The sequence below is a fragment of the Heloderma suspectum genome, chromosome 2, assembly GCF_057233095.1.
Source record: "Heloderma suspectum isolate Gila_16-S chromosome 2, 16-S_ref, whole genome shotgun sequence".
NCBI classification, from domain to species: Eukaryota; Metazoa; Chordata; class Lepidosauria; order Squamata; family Helodermatidae; genus Heloderma; species Heloderma suspectum.
This window is the reverse complement of record NC_139459.1, coordinates 219,599,303-219,617,995: the sequence shown is the minus strand read 5'-3', so window position 1 is coordinate 219,617,995 and position 18,693 is coordinate 219,599,303. Positions and strand designations below refer to the sequence as shown.

Below are 18,693 nucleotides of genomic sequence, written 5' to 3'. Positions count from 1 at the left end.
GGCCAGAGGTTCTGCCCCCTGCTGTTGAGTAAACACAGCTGCTATTTAAGGTAAGGTCACAATAGGCCCAGGTAAGGTAATATTAAACCGACTCCCAAAAATCTGTTCTTGGGAGAAGGGTCCTGGTTACTTAATATATTAGCATATATCCAGGACTATGACTTCTCACCTCATTTCCTGTTGCTGTGGTATCTCAGTGCCGTGCATCATTCCTTCATTCCCACCGATGGATGTGGCGTGCAACGAGGCATGGGCGGGCAACACTGAATTTTCAACAGTGGTTATTTAGGACAGGGCTCAGTAGTAGCACTACTACATCCCTAAGTGGTTTATATAGAGCGAGGGAGAGAGAGAAAAGTAGGCACAGACCGACACTACAGAAGTTAAGAGTTTTTATTTAGACTCTCTTGCTCTGTGGTTTAATTTGTTTACCTATGTTTGTTCTCCAACCCATTCCAGGCCTTCAGCTCAAGCCAACGTAGCAGCCTCTGTGTTCCATGCGGGAGTTGCATTGCCCGCTGCTACTTCTGCATCACTGACAACTGCTACAGGGTCACCAGTCACAGCTCCTGCAGTCCCTACGATTCCATACCTGAGCAGCGGCACCACTGGGCCAGGAAGCCCACTCTTCCAGCCAGCCTCATTCCAGCAGCAAGGAAGTCCTCTGAAAGGATCTGAGATCTCCTTGGCCAACGTCCACGTTCCACTGGAGTCCATTAAACCCAGTAGGCATCACAGACCTTTTTCATTCCTCCCCCTTGAGTCTAGATTGTGTTTCAGTCCATTAATGCCACTTTGTTTTCTAATTTGAAGATTCAGGGACAAATTATTTCCCTTCATTTACCCAACCTACTATCCTGAAGCAAGTCTGTTGTGCGTAGTATGAGAGAGGGGCTTGGGAGATCTGCACGGCTGCATTCTTTGCACCACCACCAAAGTAGACGTTTCTTGGCTTTAATGAGAAAAACACCTTATGATTGAAGGAAATTTTCACTAATTTGAAAATGAGTGGACCCAAAGGATGCAGTCTCTCTACTCTTGTAGCTTTTACTTAACATACACAACATAGGCCTTACCCTCTGTCTCTGTGCACCCATTAATTCTGGCATCTGTTGTTCTATGCAGTGCATCCACTCATTGTTTCTTTTACCACTCTACCCTTTCCCCCCAAAATCAACATTCTATAATTAGAACACATTCTGAAAATTAAGGAAATGTCTGCACATTTATCTCATTCACACCATATATTCTGGTGGCACTGAAAGAATGTTGAGTTTAGCTCCAGTGCAATATTCAAGGTTCCCTGACTTGAGAATACAACCTGGTCCTTAGCAAGGATCGCATCTAAGAAGGATATATAATTAACTTCTCAAGGATGGAGTGAAGGCATTGGCATCTGGAGTAGGCTTTTTCCTTCTGGGCCGGTTGTGCCCCAAATAGGGAGAGAGAAGGCTAAACTGAAAGGAGAGGAAACTCCCCCCACACACACACACACACATCTACTTTTAGCGGCCATCTCCTCAGAACTCGCCACAGTGATGCATCTTCCGTTCAAAAGAGATGCTTTGCTCTCAGCATTCCAGGGATAGGCCTGTTTACTCCCATGATTTTAAATGTGTTCTTGTGTCATGTAAACACTTTCTTCCCCTTGCAGGCAGTGCTCTTCCTGTGACTGCCTATGACAAGAATGGTTTGCGCGTCCTCCTGCACTTTGCGAAGGAGTGCCCACTGGGGAGGCGTGATGTGTTGGTAGTGGTGATATCAATGTTAAATACCGCACCCCTTCCTATCAAGAACATGGTGCTACAAGCTGCAGTGCCAAAGGTAGGGGCACCAAGGACTTCTGCAGGGCCAGAGGGTTGAACTGGAGGAAGTGAATTACTTTTTACCTATTTCTAATGTGAAACAGGAGGCCCTTCCTGCCAGCACTTTGCATGATTGTTGTTGTGAACCATTGCCTTAGTGTAGCTCCCTGCAATCCACTAGAAAAGGATTTCTTTTTATGGTTTGTTGACTGCTGAGTAAATATAACCCTCTTCCCCAATATACTTGTGTTCAATGGCACAACATGACTTCTGTTATTTCTGCACAAATGTTACCTAAGATGTTCTCTTTTGATTTTACCTGCAGTCCATGAAAGTGAAGTTGCAGCCACCTTCGGGGACAGAGCTCGCCCCATTCAATCCCATCCAGCCACCAGCTGCTATCACCCAGGTCATGTTGCTGGCAAATCCGAGAAAGGTGAGAAAGTTTGCATTCACAGTTACTCCATCTCTTCTTGGAGGATGGACACTTCCATCGCATTTATAGAAACTGGACCATTTAGCTCAATTGTTCCATCTCTGCTCACTGTTGACTTGGGCAGAGATAGAATGATGATGCAGCAGACAGACCCCTTGACCTGATATCCATGTTCAGATACTCTTTGCATATCAGGTGCGAAGTACAGACAACTGGGGATGGCAATGGAGACCCCTCTTGTGCTGCTCTTGTGAGCTTCTGGAAGAATCTGGCTACATACTATTGAATAAAATGGTGATTTCTAGATTCAGACCACAAGTCCATCATCAAGTCAACTCTTATTTTGCAGTCACTTCTAGATTTGAAGTTACTATTCATTTGTGACTCTCAAAGGTAGAAAGATGGTTACATGTAAAGTGCTCTGAAGTCTTTCTTAAGATAACCATGTAGCACAATCAGTAACAAGGTGGATTTCATAGCTATGGTGCTCTTATCAGATGTGGAAAGACACATGTTGTCCACCATAGTTCTGTAATGTACTATTGTGTTTTCTGCCTACCCCCATGCTTAAGGGATGTAAAATGGTATTCAATCTTTGCGTTACTGCTACATCCCACATTCCCGCTCAGCTTTAAATGTTGAACTCTTCCGTAAACACTAAACTAGGTGCAGGCTTTCCGCATTATCCTTTGGGCAAATGTAATTGGGGCATGAATCCATTGGCATTTCTGCCAGCCAGCTGCTACCCTGCCTTGCAAAATCACCTTTGAAGCCATGTGATTTTGACCCAGGGGTGTAATTCCAATTGGTTATGCTAGGACAAGATAGCCAACAGTTGCACACGCGCACACAGTATCCAGGCTGCAAAGCTATCTTATTTGGCCACAAGGAGCCCTAACAAATATGGGTTGGATCCAGGGTCTGCCTTCCACAAGGGGAAGGGCTTTGCTCGTAGAAGATTCCACATTTGGAATTTTGGGGATCCCTTGCCCCATTCAGCAGGACCTCCTGACTCTCTGAGTAACATTTTCAGGAGGCTAGGGGGCTGCTGTGGGAAGGAAGGGATGGGAAAGTCCACTTCTGCCGGTGCAGTTGATCCAGCTTAAGTGTGGATCCAACCCATTAAGCAGCCAGGGTTGGTGGATGTCTTGCAAGGCTGCGTGTTTGTGTGCACGCATGTGTGCGCTTGCGCTTTAACCTTTGGCCTCTCTTTGGGTTGTTGATGTGATAGCCCCATTGCATTCAGTGTATTTGTACCCCATTTTTCCCTCCAAAAGGAAGCCCAAAGCAGCTAACATTACTGATCATTCTTAACGTTCTTATCTTTGTACTGTAAGTTCGTCTATGTGCCTTCTTTGGCTGAAGAGCATCGTAAAAATCTTCCAAATGAATAAATACATTTCTCCAAGCATGTGATGCCCCAGTTGGTATAATATGGGATAAGTTATCGCTAAATGCCACGAGTGCCGTGATAAGTCTTAATCCTCACTTTCTAGGTTTCACCCACAGCTGTTGAGACTGGCATCACGTTTGTTTTTCCTACTCTGCTTCTATGCTTGGCTGCTGCATTGTGTTGTTTTTCTTCTTCCTTGCAGGAGAAGGTGAGACTGAGGTATCGACTGACTTTCGCATTGGGAGGCCAGCCCAGCACAGAAGTGGGGGAAGTAGATCAGTTTCCCCCCGCTGAGCAGTGGGGGAACCTATGACCCCGAAGCATTCGAAAGGGACTGGAATGAATGTGAAATGGAAAGGCCATATGCGGTATCCGTTAGTGATATTTAGCTTTCTTTACATGTTCCGTCCACTCCACTTGTAGCTTTAGTCCAGAATGCTTCCTGCACTCTGGGGTGAAGCAATCCGGGGCATGAACGCCAAGCATGAACTTGTGTCGGCAGCCAGGAACAGAGGCCTGGCTGGCTTCTTTAGCTTGGCCAATCCGGTTCTATCTTCCACTTTGTTAAACTTGAAATATGATCGTTCTGGAGAGCACAGTAAGCAGAAAGGGAGCACACTGGTACTCTCTTAAGGTTGATCAGATGTCTACAAAGGGCTATGATGCCTTCTTAAGTTCCTTTGGGGCAGAGCCCTAATGGATGTTCCTACGCTCAGTTTTTACCTCCTTGGTGCAAGAACTAGGACAGCCTGTAGGCTTGCTGAGCAATAACACAGGCTGCAAAAGAGGAGGTTTCTGCCATGACCCGACACTCCATTTTCTTTTGTAGGTAACATCTATCCCAAAAGCCAGCACAGCCCAAACAGGGGAATAACAGCTGTGTATTTTACACTTGTCACATGTGAACAGTAACAAACAGAGCTCTGCAGCTGCCACGTCTGATTTTATACTTCCAGCTGACTGTGTAATGTGTGCTTTCCAGGCAAGTGTCTCATTTTGTACGCACACAGTTCTATGGCAGTTTTTCCTCTGCATCCAACAATTGTATTCTGTTGCAAGGTAAAACTAGGCTAGAGTCACAAAGGCAAGTTTATCCATTGCTCAAGTGGGGAGGATGGAGGGAAATGACTGAGGAAGGGCATCCACGCTTGGTGCAACTGTTGATCAGGGTCAGAGGTAGGAAGTGGTGCAGCTAAGGCCTTGAGTCTTCTCTTGAAGGCAGTATTATTAGGCATATAAAATGTACATAGAGCTATAGGAAAATGTCAGACCTACAGATAAGGGGAAAGAGAAGCCATGACAATGCATGTGCTGGATTGATTATATTCTATTTAATTCATTCCAGATATTAAGTGGCTAAGTGCAATTGTCTCCAGGAGGAGAGAGATCCTTGTGTTGAGATAAAACCTTTCTAAATATTAGTGGTATCTATAATCTGGCAGATAAGCCATACCATGAGTATCACTGCTTTGGCCAGGAAGTATGATACCTTTTATCCACCATAATATGATTTTTGATCTAAATGTTATTTCAAAAATCTTTGAGCAAATTGCCTTTATGAAACATATATACACTCTTGTCCTGAAGTGATCCTTTTGCTTGGTTACGGAAACAAGGTGCTGTGGAAATAAACTCTGAAATAGGTTAAGAATTGCTAGAAGTGTAGTTTTCAGTACTCCTTGCTACACTATGCAACTGAAGATGGAAATTTTGCTAAAGCTACGTTAATGGCATTTTTAGAAACTCTGTCCTACAAACAGCAGCTCTGAAGTATTTCTGGCTACTTTATGCTTAAATATCTTCCATGTTAACAGCATCATGGACTGGACAGACATCTCCGACAATGGCTTGTTTCCTCACCAGGTTAAGGTTTCATAGACAAGCGAGACTAAATTGTCACCGTGTAAAGAGCTTCAGTGGCATTGGGAGGTGTGAGACTTGTGTACATAGCCACCATCTCTAAAGGGAGAGACATGACCGTGATGAGCAAAAGGGGAGGCACAGGGTGGGTGGTGGACCGTGTCAGTGGTTCAGCTGATGGGAAAAGGATCACATTTCTTCTGCCTCTTGATCTGGCCCTCACAAGTATTTTAGTCTCTCTGCTATCAGGTTTTTGCTTAGGCTGTTGGAGTCTGCCCCAGTGCCATAGCTTATTCAGACAGCAGGTTTCACTGCTGGAGTTTGACTACCAGCAAGTCGCTCTCTTTCTGAGGAAACCAGAAAAAAGCACAAATGCTTTCTGCCAAATGGCTTTCTCAGTGTCAGCCGTGCTGCCATGCACATACTGTATAACCCAGCAGAAAGATCCCATAGTCTCACTGTGTGGAAATGTACTGTTACAAGCTTCAGAAACTATTTATGAATGTTACTTGTTCGTAGGCTGAAGTTGCAGCTTCCTACCAAACACTGAAGACTGTAAATATGTCTCAGAAGCATTTGTTTTTCTGCACGTTCAATAAAATCGCTTTCTCTACTTCAGCTACCTGGCTGCTGCTTCGCACCAAATTGTGTTTTCCCCCTAAATCACAGGATGCAAAAGGACCCAACAGCTCATACTACAGTTTTTCTCAACAACAAGGGTTGAGACATTAAGGCAGTGACCTGGTTCTCATAATCAAAATTTAAACCACGGTGGCTTATTTAAATTGTTGAGCGTGCCAGGCCCAATTTCTGTAATCACCACTTGGGTGTGGCTTGTATCGCCTGAACACAGGGGGTGCGGCTTGTTGGAAGTGGAAACAATCCTCCGATAACCCTAAATATGTCAATTTTATTCCTCCTACCAGAAGGGGAGAAGCTCATACAGTCTTGACTCTGCCTTCCAGTGAAGTGCAGCAGTCATCTGCTGGTCTCAAAGGTGTTTGGGAGCAGACCTTTTTACTTATTTTTGTGGCAGAATCTTTTGCTTTTCCTCCCCCCCCCCCCCCCAGCAAGCGATGCGCGTTCCTGTGACTTCCTTGCACTAAGGTAATGGGAAAATCTCGACACTTTGTGCATTGTTTTGTGCTTTTTACTTGGCTGTTGCCATTATACAGCAGCTTGCGGACGGGGAGAGAGATCCTGTGAGCCCCAGACAGCATCTGGTGGGGCATAAGATAGTTTGGTTTTGCAGCTCTTGAGGTTGGAGACAGGGCTCCAACCTCGGAGCCAGGAAACCATGCTCCCCACCCGCTCTCCCACCCCTTCATAGCCAGTGTGGATATAACAGCACTGGTTACCACTCCCCACTCAGAAAATGGAGTGGAGAGATGGGGAAGAGGGGGTGTTCCGGGGGCAAGGCGGGGAGAAGGCCGTACGACATATCCTATGGCCGCCCCAGCCTCCTTCTCTCCCCCTCCGAGGTGCTGCCGCTAGACAAGCCTGTCTAGCACCCATCTAGCAAAAATGCAGGGCGACTGGCGTGCAGAGGCAAAGATCACCTCCATTCTCCTCCCCCCTACATTGGATAGTCGACAATCACCGAGTTTGGAGGCTGCTGACTATGCACATAGGATTGCACCCTCAATGTGGTAAAATCCAGGATGCTAGAAATAGTTTATAGGGGTGAGGCCAGGAGGCCAGACTGCTCTGCAATTACAGCTGCCTCTTAGGGTAGTCTTTTTTTTTTTAATTGTGTAATGAATAAAGATATACATCCTTTGATTTAGGGATCTGTTTCAGTTGAACAAATGGACTAGACCTTGACCTTGGTAATTAGGTGATCTTACAAGGCTGCCATCAAGTTGTTGGTTTAGGACAGTAGAAATTGGATTTCTATTGAATTCACTAGAAAGGGGATTACAAGAGAGATCCAAAATATGACATTTATTCTTAGAAAAAACAGCCATGGTATGTACAGTAAAACAAAGCAAAGTTTTTGAGCTACTCCAAGAAGCTGCTCTCATGGTTCTTCCAATGTGCCTTCTTTTACAATGGCTCGTGCAAGGTTTCGTGCCAGAGCGAGCCTCAGCATTTCCACCTTCATTGTTTCAGCATCATCATCCTAGAAACAAAAAATAATCTTAGAAGTTCACCAAATTAGATAACGTATTCTGGATTTTAATTTCCTTCTCTCGCTCTCCAGGAGTACCAGAATGTCCTCTACAGGAGAAAAATACATGTAGTTACCTCTGCAAAGTCTCCCACACCTACAGTGCGATCCTAAGCATGTTTACTCAGAATCAAGTCCCACTGTATTCAATGGGGCTTACTCCAAGATAAATGTGCATAGGATTGCAGCCTTCAACTCCAAGGACAAATTTTCCATCTGCTTCAAAGCCAGATTGGCTGATTCCTTTTTGTTGTTGTTCAGTCGTGTCCGACTCTTCGTGACCCCATGGACCATAGCACGCCAGGCCTTCCTGTCCTGCGCTCTCTCCCGGAGCGTGCTCAAGTTCATATTCATCGCATCGGTGATGCTATCTAGCCATCTCATCCTCTGCCATCCCCTTCTCCTTTTGCCTTCAGTCTTTCCCAGCATCAGGGTCTTTTCCAGAGAGTTTTCTCTTCGCATTAGGTGGCCAAAATAGTTGAGCTTCAGCTTCAGTATCTGTCCTTCCAATGAGCACTCAGGGTTGATTTCCTTTAGGATTGACTGATTTGACCTCCTTGCAGTACAGGGGACTCGTAAGAGTCTTCTCCAGCACCACAGTTCGAAAGCATCAATTCTTCGGCGCTCAGCCTTCCTTATAGTCCAGCTCTCACAGCCATACATTACTACTGGGAAAACCATAGCTTTGATTAGACGGACCTTTGTCGGCAAGGTGATGTCTCTGCTTCTTACTATGCTGTCTAGGTTTGCCATAGCTTTCCTCCCAAGGAACAGTCACTGTCTGCGGTGATCTTGGAGCCCAAGAAAGTAAAATCTGTCACTGCTTCCATTTCTTCCCCTTCTATATGCCAGGAAGTGATAGGGCCAGATGCCATGATCTTAGTTTTTTTAATGTTGAGTTTCAAACCAGCTTTTGCACTCTCCTCTTTCACCCTCAACAAGAGGCTCTTTAGATCCTCTTCGCTTTCTGCCATTAGGTTGGTATCGTCTGCGTATCTGAGGTTGTTGATAATTCTCCCAGCAATCTTAATTCCGACCTCTGATTCATCCAACCCGGCATTTCTCATGATGTACTCTGCATATAAGTTAAATAAGCAGGGTGGCAATATGCAGCCTTGTTGTACTCCTTTCCCAATTTTGAACCACTCAGTTGTTCCATGTCTGGTTCTTACTGTTGCTTCTTGACCCTCGTACAGGTTTCTCAGGAGACAGGTAAGGTGGTCTGGTACTCCCATCACTTTAAGAATTTGCCACAGTTTGTTGTGATCCACACAATCAAAGGCTTTAGCGCAGTCAATGAAGCAGAAATAGACATTTTTCTGGAATTCTCTTGCTTTCTCCATGATCCAGCGAATGTTGGCGATTTGATCTGTAGTTCCTCTGCCTCTTCGAAACCCAGCTTGTACTTCCAGTAGTTCTCGGTTCGCATACTGCTGAAGCCTAGCTTGTAGGATTTTGAGCATCACCTTGCTGGCATGTGAAATGAGCGCAATTGTGCGGTAGTTTGAACACTCTTCGGCATTGCCATTCTTTGGAATTGGAATGTAAACTGACCTTTTCCAGTCTTGCGGCCATTGTTGAGTGTTCCAAATTTGTTGGCATATTGAATGCAGCACTTTAACAGCATCATCTTTTAGGATTTTAAATAGCTCAGCTGGAATACTGTCATCTCCGCTAGCTTTGTTGTTACTAATGCTTCCTAAGGCCCTTGATTTCACTCTCGAGGATGTCCGGCTCAAGTTCAGTGACCGCACTATCATGGCTATCAGGGACATTCAGATCTTTCCTGTATAGTTCTTCTGTGTATTCTTGCCACCTCTTCTTAATCTCATCTGCTTCTGTTAGGTCCCTGCCTTCTTTGTCCTTTATCATGCCCGTCTTTGCACAAAACGTTCCCTTGAGATCTCCAATTTTGTTGAAGAGATCTCTAGTCTTTCCCATTCTGTTGTTTTCCTCGATTTCTTTGCATTGTTCATTGAAGAAGGCCTTCTTGTCTCTCCTTGCTATTCTCTGGAACTCTGCATTCAGTTGGGTATATCTTCCCCTTTCTCCCTTGCTTTTCGCTTCCCTTCTTTCGTGAGCTACTTGTAAAGCCTCATCAGACAGCCACTTGGCTTTCTTGCATTTCTTTTTCTTTGGGATGGATTTCGTTGCTGCCTCCTGAACAATGTTACGGACCTCCGTCCATAGTTCCTCAGGCACTCTGTCTATCAGGTCTAATCCCTGAAATCTATTCCTCACCTCCACTGTATATTCATAAGGGATATGATTTAGGTCATACCTGAATGGTTTAGTGGTTTTCCCGACGTTCTTCAATTTCAGCCGAAATTTTGCAAGAAGCAGCTCATGATCTGAGCCACAGTCAGCTCCAGGTCTTGTTTTTACTGACTGTATGGAGCTTCTCCATCTTTGGCTGCAAAGTACATAATGATTCTGATTTCGATATTGACCATCTGGTGATGTCCACGTGTAGAGTCGTCTCTTGTGCTGTTCGAAAAGAGTGTTTGCTATGATCAGCGTGTTCTCTTGGCAAAACTCTATTAGCTTTTGTCCTGCTTCATTTTGTACACCAAGGCCATGCCTGCCTGTTATCCCGGTGATTTCTTGACTTCCTACTTTAGCATTCCAATCCCCTATGATGAAGAGGACATCTTTTTTTGGTGTTAGTTCTAGAAGGTGTTGTAGGTCTTCATAGAACCGATCAACCTCAGCTTCTTCGGCCTCAGTGGTTGGGGCATAGACTTGAATTACTGTGATGTTGAATGGTTTGCCTTGGATTCGTACTGAGATCATTCTATCGTTTTTGAGATTGTACCCCAGTACTGCTTTTCCCACCCTTTTGTTGACTATGAGTGCTACTCCATTTCTTCTAAGGGATTCTTGCCCACAGTAGTAGATATGATGGTCACCTGAATTAACTTTGCCCATGCCTGTCCATTTTAGTTCGCTGATTCCCAAGATGTCGATGTTCAATCTTGTCATCTCATGTTTGACCACCTCCAGCTTACCTTGATTCATTGATCTGACATTCCAGGTTCCTAAACAATATTGTTCTTTACAGCATCGGATTTTCTTTTCACCACCAGACACATCCACAGCTGAGTGTCCTTTCGGCTTTGGCCCAGCCGCTTCATTCTTTCTGGCGCTACTTGGAAATACCCTCTGCTCTTCCCCAGTAGTATATTGGACACCTTCCGACCTGAGGGGCTCATCTTCCGGCGTCATCTCTTTTAGCCTTGTGATATGTTCCATGGGGTTTTCTTGGCAAGAATACTGGAGTGGGTTGCCATTTCCTTCTCCAGTGGACCACATTTTGTCAGAACTCTCTGCCATGACCTGTCCGTCTTGGGTGGCCCTGTACGGCATAGCTTATGGCTTCACTGAGTTACGCAAGCCCCTTCGCCACAACAAGGCAGTGATCCATAAAGGGACAATAGACACTTATATTCAGGACACATTCTCTCTCAATTTCAACTTTCACTAAAAAAAATCAGACGTTTAGCTCATACTTTAGAATCATAGAATAGTAGGGTTGGAAGGGGCCTACAAGGCCATCGAGGCCAATCCCCTGCTCAGTGCAGGAATCCAAGTCAGAGCATCCCTGACAGATGGCTGTCCAGCCTCGTCTTGAACGCCTCCAGTGTGGGAGAGCCCACCACTTCCCGAGGTAATTGGTTCCATTGTCGTATTGCTCTAACAGTCAGGAAGTTTTTCCTGATGTTCAGTCGGAATCTGGCTTCCTGTCACTTGAGCCCATTATTCCGTGTCCTGCACTCTAGGATGATCGAGAAGAGATCCTGGCCTTCCTCTCTGCGACAGCCTTTCAAGTACTTGAAGAGCGCTATCATATCTCCCCCTTTATACTTGGGACTTTTTTTAGCAATTGTGCTAAAGGCTCAAATTAGTTTTCATATGAGTTGTTTAGTTTTACCAAATAGCAGGGCTTTCTAACAAATGTTATGCTCGAATTGATTTTGAGATTTCAGAGTGATAGTCAGAAAAAATGCAACTGGTCATTCAGGTGGGTCCTAGAATCCATAACGTTGAACTAACATTACATGTTCTTAGCAAAAACATAGGCTACTCCATTGTTAAACTGATCTTTCTACATGAACTGTAAATTGTATGTTACAAACGATCCTTCAGACAGTTTGTTTTTTAGCTGCCTGGAAAGAAAAGGCTTCGAGGTTATCTATATTCAGGACCTGGGAGCATCTAACACATGCTATGGCTACAACCACAGGAAATCTTATTATATGTGGAATTGAGTCTCTCTGGGCTTCTTTTTCCGTTGTCTGTGATGTTCTAGGCTGCTAAACGCAGACATAAATACTGCAACTTGCTCTTAATTCTTATTTTACTACCTTTGGATCAAAATGACTCTTCTCATAAAGCCTTCTCTGGCTAGGAGGATTCCCAGCAGCCTCTGAAAGACTCTTTTTACACTGCACTTTGAAAAGGGAAGGAGCAGCTGAGGAAACGCTCATCATCGATGAGAGAAAACTTAATCTTTCTCCCAAGCCCTCTGGGCTTGTCAGAAGTATCAAGGGAGAGACAGAGTCTTATTTCCTGCATTAGCACCTGCCTTCAGTGGGCAGCTGCTGGGGAGTCAGTACCTCAGCAGAGTCCACCACTGACCTCTGCCCACCCCACATATTTTTCCCAGCTCAGGACTCAAAGCACCAAAAGGGAGCTGAGACTAGCCATATTTTCATGACCCATAATGCCCCTAAGGTACTGCCACTCCAGGGCATTGTGGGAAATTAGAACAGCGACGAGAACCAGCTGCCCAGCACTGCTCACCACACTAGTGCTGCTTCCGCTGCCATCAGGTCAGTTCACTAGAGGGGACTTTGCCAAGGGCTCCCTCAACAGTGGAGGTGGGCTTGCTTGTTTTGCTTGGATAAAGGTGTGGATAAGATAAGAAACGGCAGAAATTTCTATTTTTCTTATCCAAACATTCATGCAAGTGAAACAAGATTCTGTTTTACCCTCAAGGGCTCTGATAAGCGCAGAGGGCTTGGAAGAAAGACAAAGTATTCTCGCAATGCCGTTTACTGCTGTTTCTTGCCTTGAAAACATTGCCATGCAAAAGAGAGAAAGCCCTATGTCTCGCTGAAGCCCTCTGTACATGCCACTTGTGCAGAAAAGGAGAGGGACAACTAGAGGGTGGCTAAGTCGATATTTGTGGACCCTTTCACATAACAGCTGAGGGGTATTTCACACACTACTCAGTGGCAAATGTATGCTTGTCATGATCTGTACATGAAGCTAGAGCAGAATCTATGGCTAATTCCAACTCCTCTGCTATGTGATACAAACAGTGGTGTGTTTTGTACATGCACAAATTACATTTTTCTATATACATATGGAATATTGTGAGCATTATATATTCAGTGTTTGTCCAGACCATTGATCTCAACAAGAAAGTTAAGCACATTCTTAACTTTTCCCCAGTGGGGTTAAATGGGACATAAAAGTGCTCAACTTTGGCTAGATAATACCCTGCATGTATGCATTAAAATCATAGCATGTAAAAGAGCCCTAAGTAGTCACTGTTCTGCAGCTTGAGCACTTGCCCAGAAACAGGATTACCTGGAACTTCTCTTTTTTTAACTCTGCTGCTGTCACATCTTCTAAGCATTTCATTAATTCATATGTCTGATCAGCAGAGAATATCACCTGGAAGAAAGTGGCAGTTACCATTATATAATTGCAGTTTCCCCCCAAATGTATTTACTGGAGGTGGGCCTTTAAGGCTTGGCTTTGTAGCAGGCCAGGCTTCTAGCCATAATGGTCACAGTGGCTACTTGAGAGAAAATGCTGAAACTAATATCTACATTGTGCGCACTCTTTAGATTTCTTTGACTAGCGGTGGCTTTTAAGCAAGTCCAGTATAGTATGTATGAAAGCAGATATGGCATAGGATGCTCTCACATCTTGGCAGCTGCATGCTCTGGGCCAGGGACAGGTAGAATTAGTTTCCATAGTCCACCACTTACATTATCCACCCTACTGTGAAAAAGATTCGGAGTTAACCAGCTCTGCTAGAAAACAGATCCTTGAGAAATTAGCATGGGCAACCTGAACCTCAAGGGATCTTTATATTTTACAGCAAGCATCAAGGCTAACTGAACCCATCTGCAGCAAGGCAAAGCTTTTACAGTAATGAGATTGTTTCCTTGAAGGAGGCAGATGATCAAAGAGAAGGATCACATGTGTATCCATCTCCCCTATGAACGCCACAGCTGGGGTTTTAGCAATTACACTGAGTGCACTTGACAGCTAATCCACCACCGTTGTCTGACCCTTGACAACAATACAGTACTGGAGCTCTCTGCGCTCTTGCTGAAAGCTATTCAGGACCATATGCTGTCCTCTCCCAATAGCGGTCTTTCCAGAAAAAGGGGGCATTCCTTCAACTACCACCACTGGCTGGTAATGCATTGTCCAGAAATACCACACTTGCCTCTTTCTGCTCCAGGAGAGGAAGTGCATCAGTCAGCAGGGTCATCCAGAAGGAGCAAGGAGCAATACGAGCTGTCATCAACATCAATAGCAGCTTGGCTGCTGCAAAGAACTGCTTCTCACCATACATCCGATGAAATTCCCGATACTTTCCTGTATCCAAATGTTAAGTCAGCCCTGTCATATCTGCAACACACCTCACCGTTGGCTTCCAAAGCCAATTCTCTGTCTCTGACCCATTAAAACTGCAAGAGGGCTCCCCAGCATTTTTGTTATTAGATAAGAAGAATTTACTGGGAACGATCCCATTATAAGGCACACAATAGTAGAACTGATTCCAGTGGCAGTTCGAGCTGCAAGCCAGCAACATATACTGCCGGCACATTTAGAAACATTTGTTTCCTGTGACAGTGTCTTTAAAACAAAGATGGCCTTGGTGACATAAATAGGAAGAAGCTTAGACAGCCTGCCTATTTACTTAAGTGCAGGTTATTATGTTCCCCAAGTGAAGCATGATTATAGCCACGTTGCATTGTTGAATGTAAGAAGAGCCATGCTGGATCAGACCAAAGGCCCTTCTAGTCCAGCATTCTGTTCAGACAGGGGCCAATGAGATGCCTATGGGAAGCCCACCACAGGACATGAGTTCAACAGCACCCTCCCGCTCATGTCCCTTAGCAACTGGCATACAGAGGCATACTACCCCAGATACTGGAGGTAATACATAGGCATCATGACCAGAAGGCATTGATAGCCTTATCCTCCATGAATTTGTCTAACCTCTTTTAAAACCGTCCAAGTTGCTGGCCATCAGTATGTCTTGTGGTAATGAATTCCAGAGTTTATGCACTTGTCTTGATTTTTTTCTGAGCTATGGACCTTGTACTGCCTTACACATGCACATCAACATGCACTGCAGCCAGGTTTCCTCAAATAGCGGTGTCATCAGAGGAATACTTTACACCACATCATTCTTTTTTTAAAAAAAAGACCGTATATAGTAGCTCTCACCAAGAAATGTCAGTCGATCACTAAGCAGCATGGATGGTCCCAAGTTATCAATGAGGTCCAAGTCTGAGAAAGTGCCTCTTTCACAATATTCCTTCAGAAATCTAGGGGGCAGGATGGGCGGGAAGCCAAATCAGCACCCATAACAATCATGTACATTTTGCTGCTGCACTCCAGTACATCCTCCCCTGACAAGCAGTATTATATAGACTCAAACCCTACCATTGTGAAGACAATTGCCTTTTAGTACCTATAACAGTGTTTCCCAAACATGTAATGGTCATGTCACATGTTTTCTCCTGAATTAAAATTGGAGGCACACTTCAGTCTTACTACAGTACCAATAGGGATCAGAAAAAATAGTTGTAAGGCTGGAAACCAAAATCAGAAAAGGAACAGCTGCACCAATTGAATTCCCAACACATTTCGACATGGGTTTTTATCAAGGGAACTAAAGAATATAAAATATAGAATACATGATAAATGATATATAATGTACACCAAAGTGTTTAAAATACAATTTTACATGTTTCCAAAAAATTCCTTAAATAATATGAATTAGCTAATTAAAAACTTCAGAACATACTAAACTATCTTATACACACACACACACACACACACTTTATCATGTTTTTGAATTCTTCTGTCTGACCGTAAAACTTACATACTTATGTATGGAGAATTTTAATACTGTTTTTGTTAATTCAATTGGTGCAGCTCTTCCTTTTTTGATTTTGGTTTCCACTCTTCAGTCTTACACCCTCAAAGGTTTATTTTTTATCCTCAGAAGAGTCCACCCCTGTGTTTCTGCATGAGTCGCTGTCTGAAACATGCTCCTCGCTTTTGCAGAAAGATGGCCGCGTCCCCCTAGCTTTGCATGATGTGCATCAGCCTCATGGGGCCAGTGCGTGACTGGTCTCAGCTGACATTTATTTATTTATAATTAAATTTATTAATCGCCCATCTGGCTGGTCACCCAGCCACCCTGGCCGATGTACAATATACAATAAAAACAGTTTAAAACAATAAAATTCTACAATAAAAACATTTTCTAAAATACCCTAACCCACCCCAAATGCCTGCCTGAACAACAGCGTTTTTAATGCACGACGGAAGCTCATTAAAGAGGGGGCATGACGGAGTTCCCTAGGGAGGGAGTTCCACAGAGTGGGGGCCACCACAGAAAAGGCCCTCTCCCTCGTCCCCACCAGTCTAGCTGTCCTGGCTGATGGGACAGAGAGAAGGCCATCCGAGGCTGATCTTCTTAAGCGGCCTGTCTGGCGACATAATCAGACGCTAGCCAAAGTGATGGCTGGAGCTTCTCCAGTTGCAGCTTTGGCCAGGGACCAGCTTTCACTCGCCCTGCACCTTCTCCCTTTAGTCCCAAACCCTCTTAAGCAGGAACAGCAAAGGATTTCTTCAAAACCTTTTCATTTGCGTAACAAAAGCATTAATTATATTTCCCTCAAAGTGACCTCTTGCAAATGGAAACTTGGATTTGCCATGAAAGGTAGCTTGCTAGTGCAATAGCTTGTCTCTATAGTTAGTTTCCAAGGACTTCCAGCCTGAGCCTAATTCCCATTTTTTTAAATGCTGGAGCATAGATAAGGAAGAATGCATCTCTTCTGTGTAGTATTTGAATGCTGATTGCTGCTTGGTCATAACATCAGCATATTTCTCACAGCTTGGAGAGGGAGGTTTCTTGCCTTGCAGCGATGTCCCAGCCTAGGAAGACAGAGACCTGTTTTTTGGAAGCGCAAGGGAGAACTCTGAGTTGCTTCTCCCTCAACAACCCAGAGTTCCAGGTTTGCACGTCAGGAAGAATAACCCAAGGATGGGTTGTTAAGTGCATGGGGCATCCCTGGGTTGTTTAGCGCAGCAGATGTGGGCAAAGGATTGGCAGCCAATATGCTCACTCACTCCCAAACAACCCATGGTAAACAAACTGTGGGTTGTTTGTTGCATGCACCACAGAGCTACCCTCTTTTCACAGCTACACAAGGGTGCTGGAGCTGACTACTATTAGAGAGAGAAGCAGCACTGAGTCTCCCAACAGTAGGCATAGTACCTTAGGGTCCTCACCCTGTGTCTAGGTTAACTCTGGAAATTCAAGACAGAGCTCCCCTCCCAGCTGCCCTGTGTAAAAAAAAAAAAAAAAAGAGGCTGAAGGGAATGGGCATATTAATATCTTATGTCAGATGTTATGCACTCTGCATCTTGTCGCTTTGGTGTGCAAGGAACCCTAAATGTGGGCATGCACAATCCACCTCTTAACATCCAAGAGGTCACCATTTACCATGACCACAGAGGCCAGTTCTGAATGGAGTGTTGTCCCTCAACAGCCAGCTTATCCCCCAGACCTTTACATTTCCCTACTTCTTTGTTTTGACTGCATCTTGACAAAATAGTTCTTCTTACCCAAAGCCTACCTGTCTGATATGAGAGTGGCAAAAGCAGCATCCTTTGCTCGGATACTCCAGGATAGTGCTGAGCCGAGGCGATTATTCCGGACGGCTTTCATGGCCATGGTTTTACAGATGCTACGAACTTCGTGGGGTGGAGAAGTAGGTACACTCAGTAACTGGTATTTCCACTAATACGTTACTACATTTTTAAAAAGCAAGATTCAGGAAGATTTACCTTGCTCACTCATCATTCTCTGCTCACAGATCCTCAGAACTTTGAGGGCTTTATGTTCTGTTTCCAGAGGGATCCGTTCAATATGATGCTCCAAGTACGCTTTACCATATTCTGGACAGTGGTCAAAATAGTCTACTGCAACTTGCCATAAACTACAAAGGAAGAACAAGAATTATTTAATAACTCTTTTCAGGTGGCAGTTCTCACAGAATTACTTATTAGTAGCCAGCAGCACAACACAGAAGCTGTGACTCAGAGATGCTTACACATACTGGCCTGGTTCACACATAATGACAATTCTGAGTATGGGTTAAGTATGGGATGTTGTTGAATCATGGGTTGCAGTTATATATGAACCCTGCCCTATGGTTTAACTATGGGTTGTTAGCCACAACCAACCTAGGAGGAGAAGCCATTGTTTGTTCTTGGGTTGTGAATTATGGGTTGTTCATTATTAACAACCCATAGTTAAGCCATAGTGCAGAGTTCACATATAACAACAGCCTGTGATTCAATGACAACCCATACTCAACCCGTACTTTGGGTTGTTGTTAAGTGCGAACCAGGTAATTCTGTGCTGCCATTTGAACTCTTTTTAGAGCTTCCTTTACAGAAGCTACCCTGACAGAACACCCAAGTTAACAAAGCAGTTTGATGTGCAAACTTTTTAAAAGGAGAAATTTTATGTCAAAATAGTGCATGCACATCCTTTCATAAACTCACAAATATTTGTTCCTTTTTTCTTTTTTTTTTAAAGAGTAGTTTGGGGTTCTGTGGGAGCAGCTTCTGAAAAGAGAAATCTGCCAAAAAAATTTAGACATGTGCATGCCCCACCAGATCATGGCCCTTGTTCATGTGGCAGTACAGTTGGCCTGTAGGCTTTTGAGAAAAATCATGAGAATTTGAATATTTC

General features: G+C 44.3%; 2 protein-coding genes across 7 annotated transcripts in view; one reads left to right on the top strand and one right to left on the bottom strand.

Annotated features, from left to right (window-relative positions):
• The window catches only part of GGA3 (golgi associated, gamma adaptin ear containing, ARF binding protein 3), a 54,037-nt gene extending 47,926 nt beyond the window's left edge, over positions 1-6,111 (top strand). Inside the window, exons 14-18 of one of the 5 annotated variants that reach the window (XR_014788276.1) lie at positions 460-725; positions 1,655-1,824; positions 2,131-2,241; positions 3,837-4,002; positions 4,464-6,111. Coding sequence is in view for 4 of the 5 variants with exons in the window: in XM_084838032.1 (XP_084694158.1) it covers positions 460-725; positions 1,655-1,824; positions 2,131-2,241; positions 3,837-3,947 (658 nt within the window). In the remaining variant the exon portion in view is untranslated. Of the gene's footprint in view, positions 1-459; positions 726-1,654; positions 1,825-2,130; positions 2,250-3,836 lie in introns of all 5 variants that reach the window. The other 4 variants (XM_084838032.1, XM_084838034.1, XM_084838036.1 and 1 more) reach the window with 4 other exon arrangements.
• Positions 6,112-7,418: 1,307 nt separating this feature from the next.
• The window catches only part of NUP85 (nucleoporin 85), a 31,875-nt gene continuing 20,600 nt past the window's right edge, over positions 7,419-18,693 (bottom strand). For both annotated transcript variants that reach the window (XM_084838038.1, XM_084838037.1), the window contains 6 exons: positions 17,781-17,932; positions 17,570-17,687; positions 15,144-15,244; positions 14,134-14,285; positions 13,260-13,346; positions 7,419-7,616 (listed from right to left, as the gene is read on the bottom strand). In XM_084838038.1, coding sequence (XP_084694164.1) covers positions 7,515-7,616; positions 13,260-13,346; positions 14,134-14,285; positions 15,144-15,244; positions 17,570-17,687; positions 17,781-17,932 — 712 coding nt within the window. In that variant the 3' untranslated portion in view covers positions 7,419-7,514. The remainder of the gene's footprint in view (positions 7,617-13,259; positions 13,347-14,133; positions 14,286-15,143; positions 15,245-17,569; positions 17,688-17,780; positions 17,933-18,693) is intronic.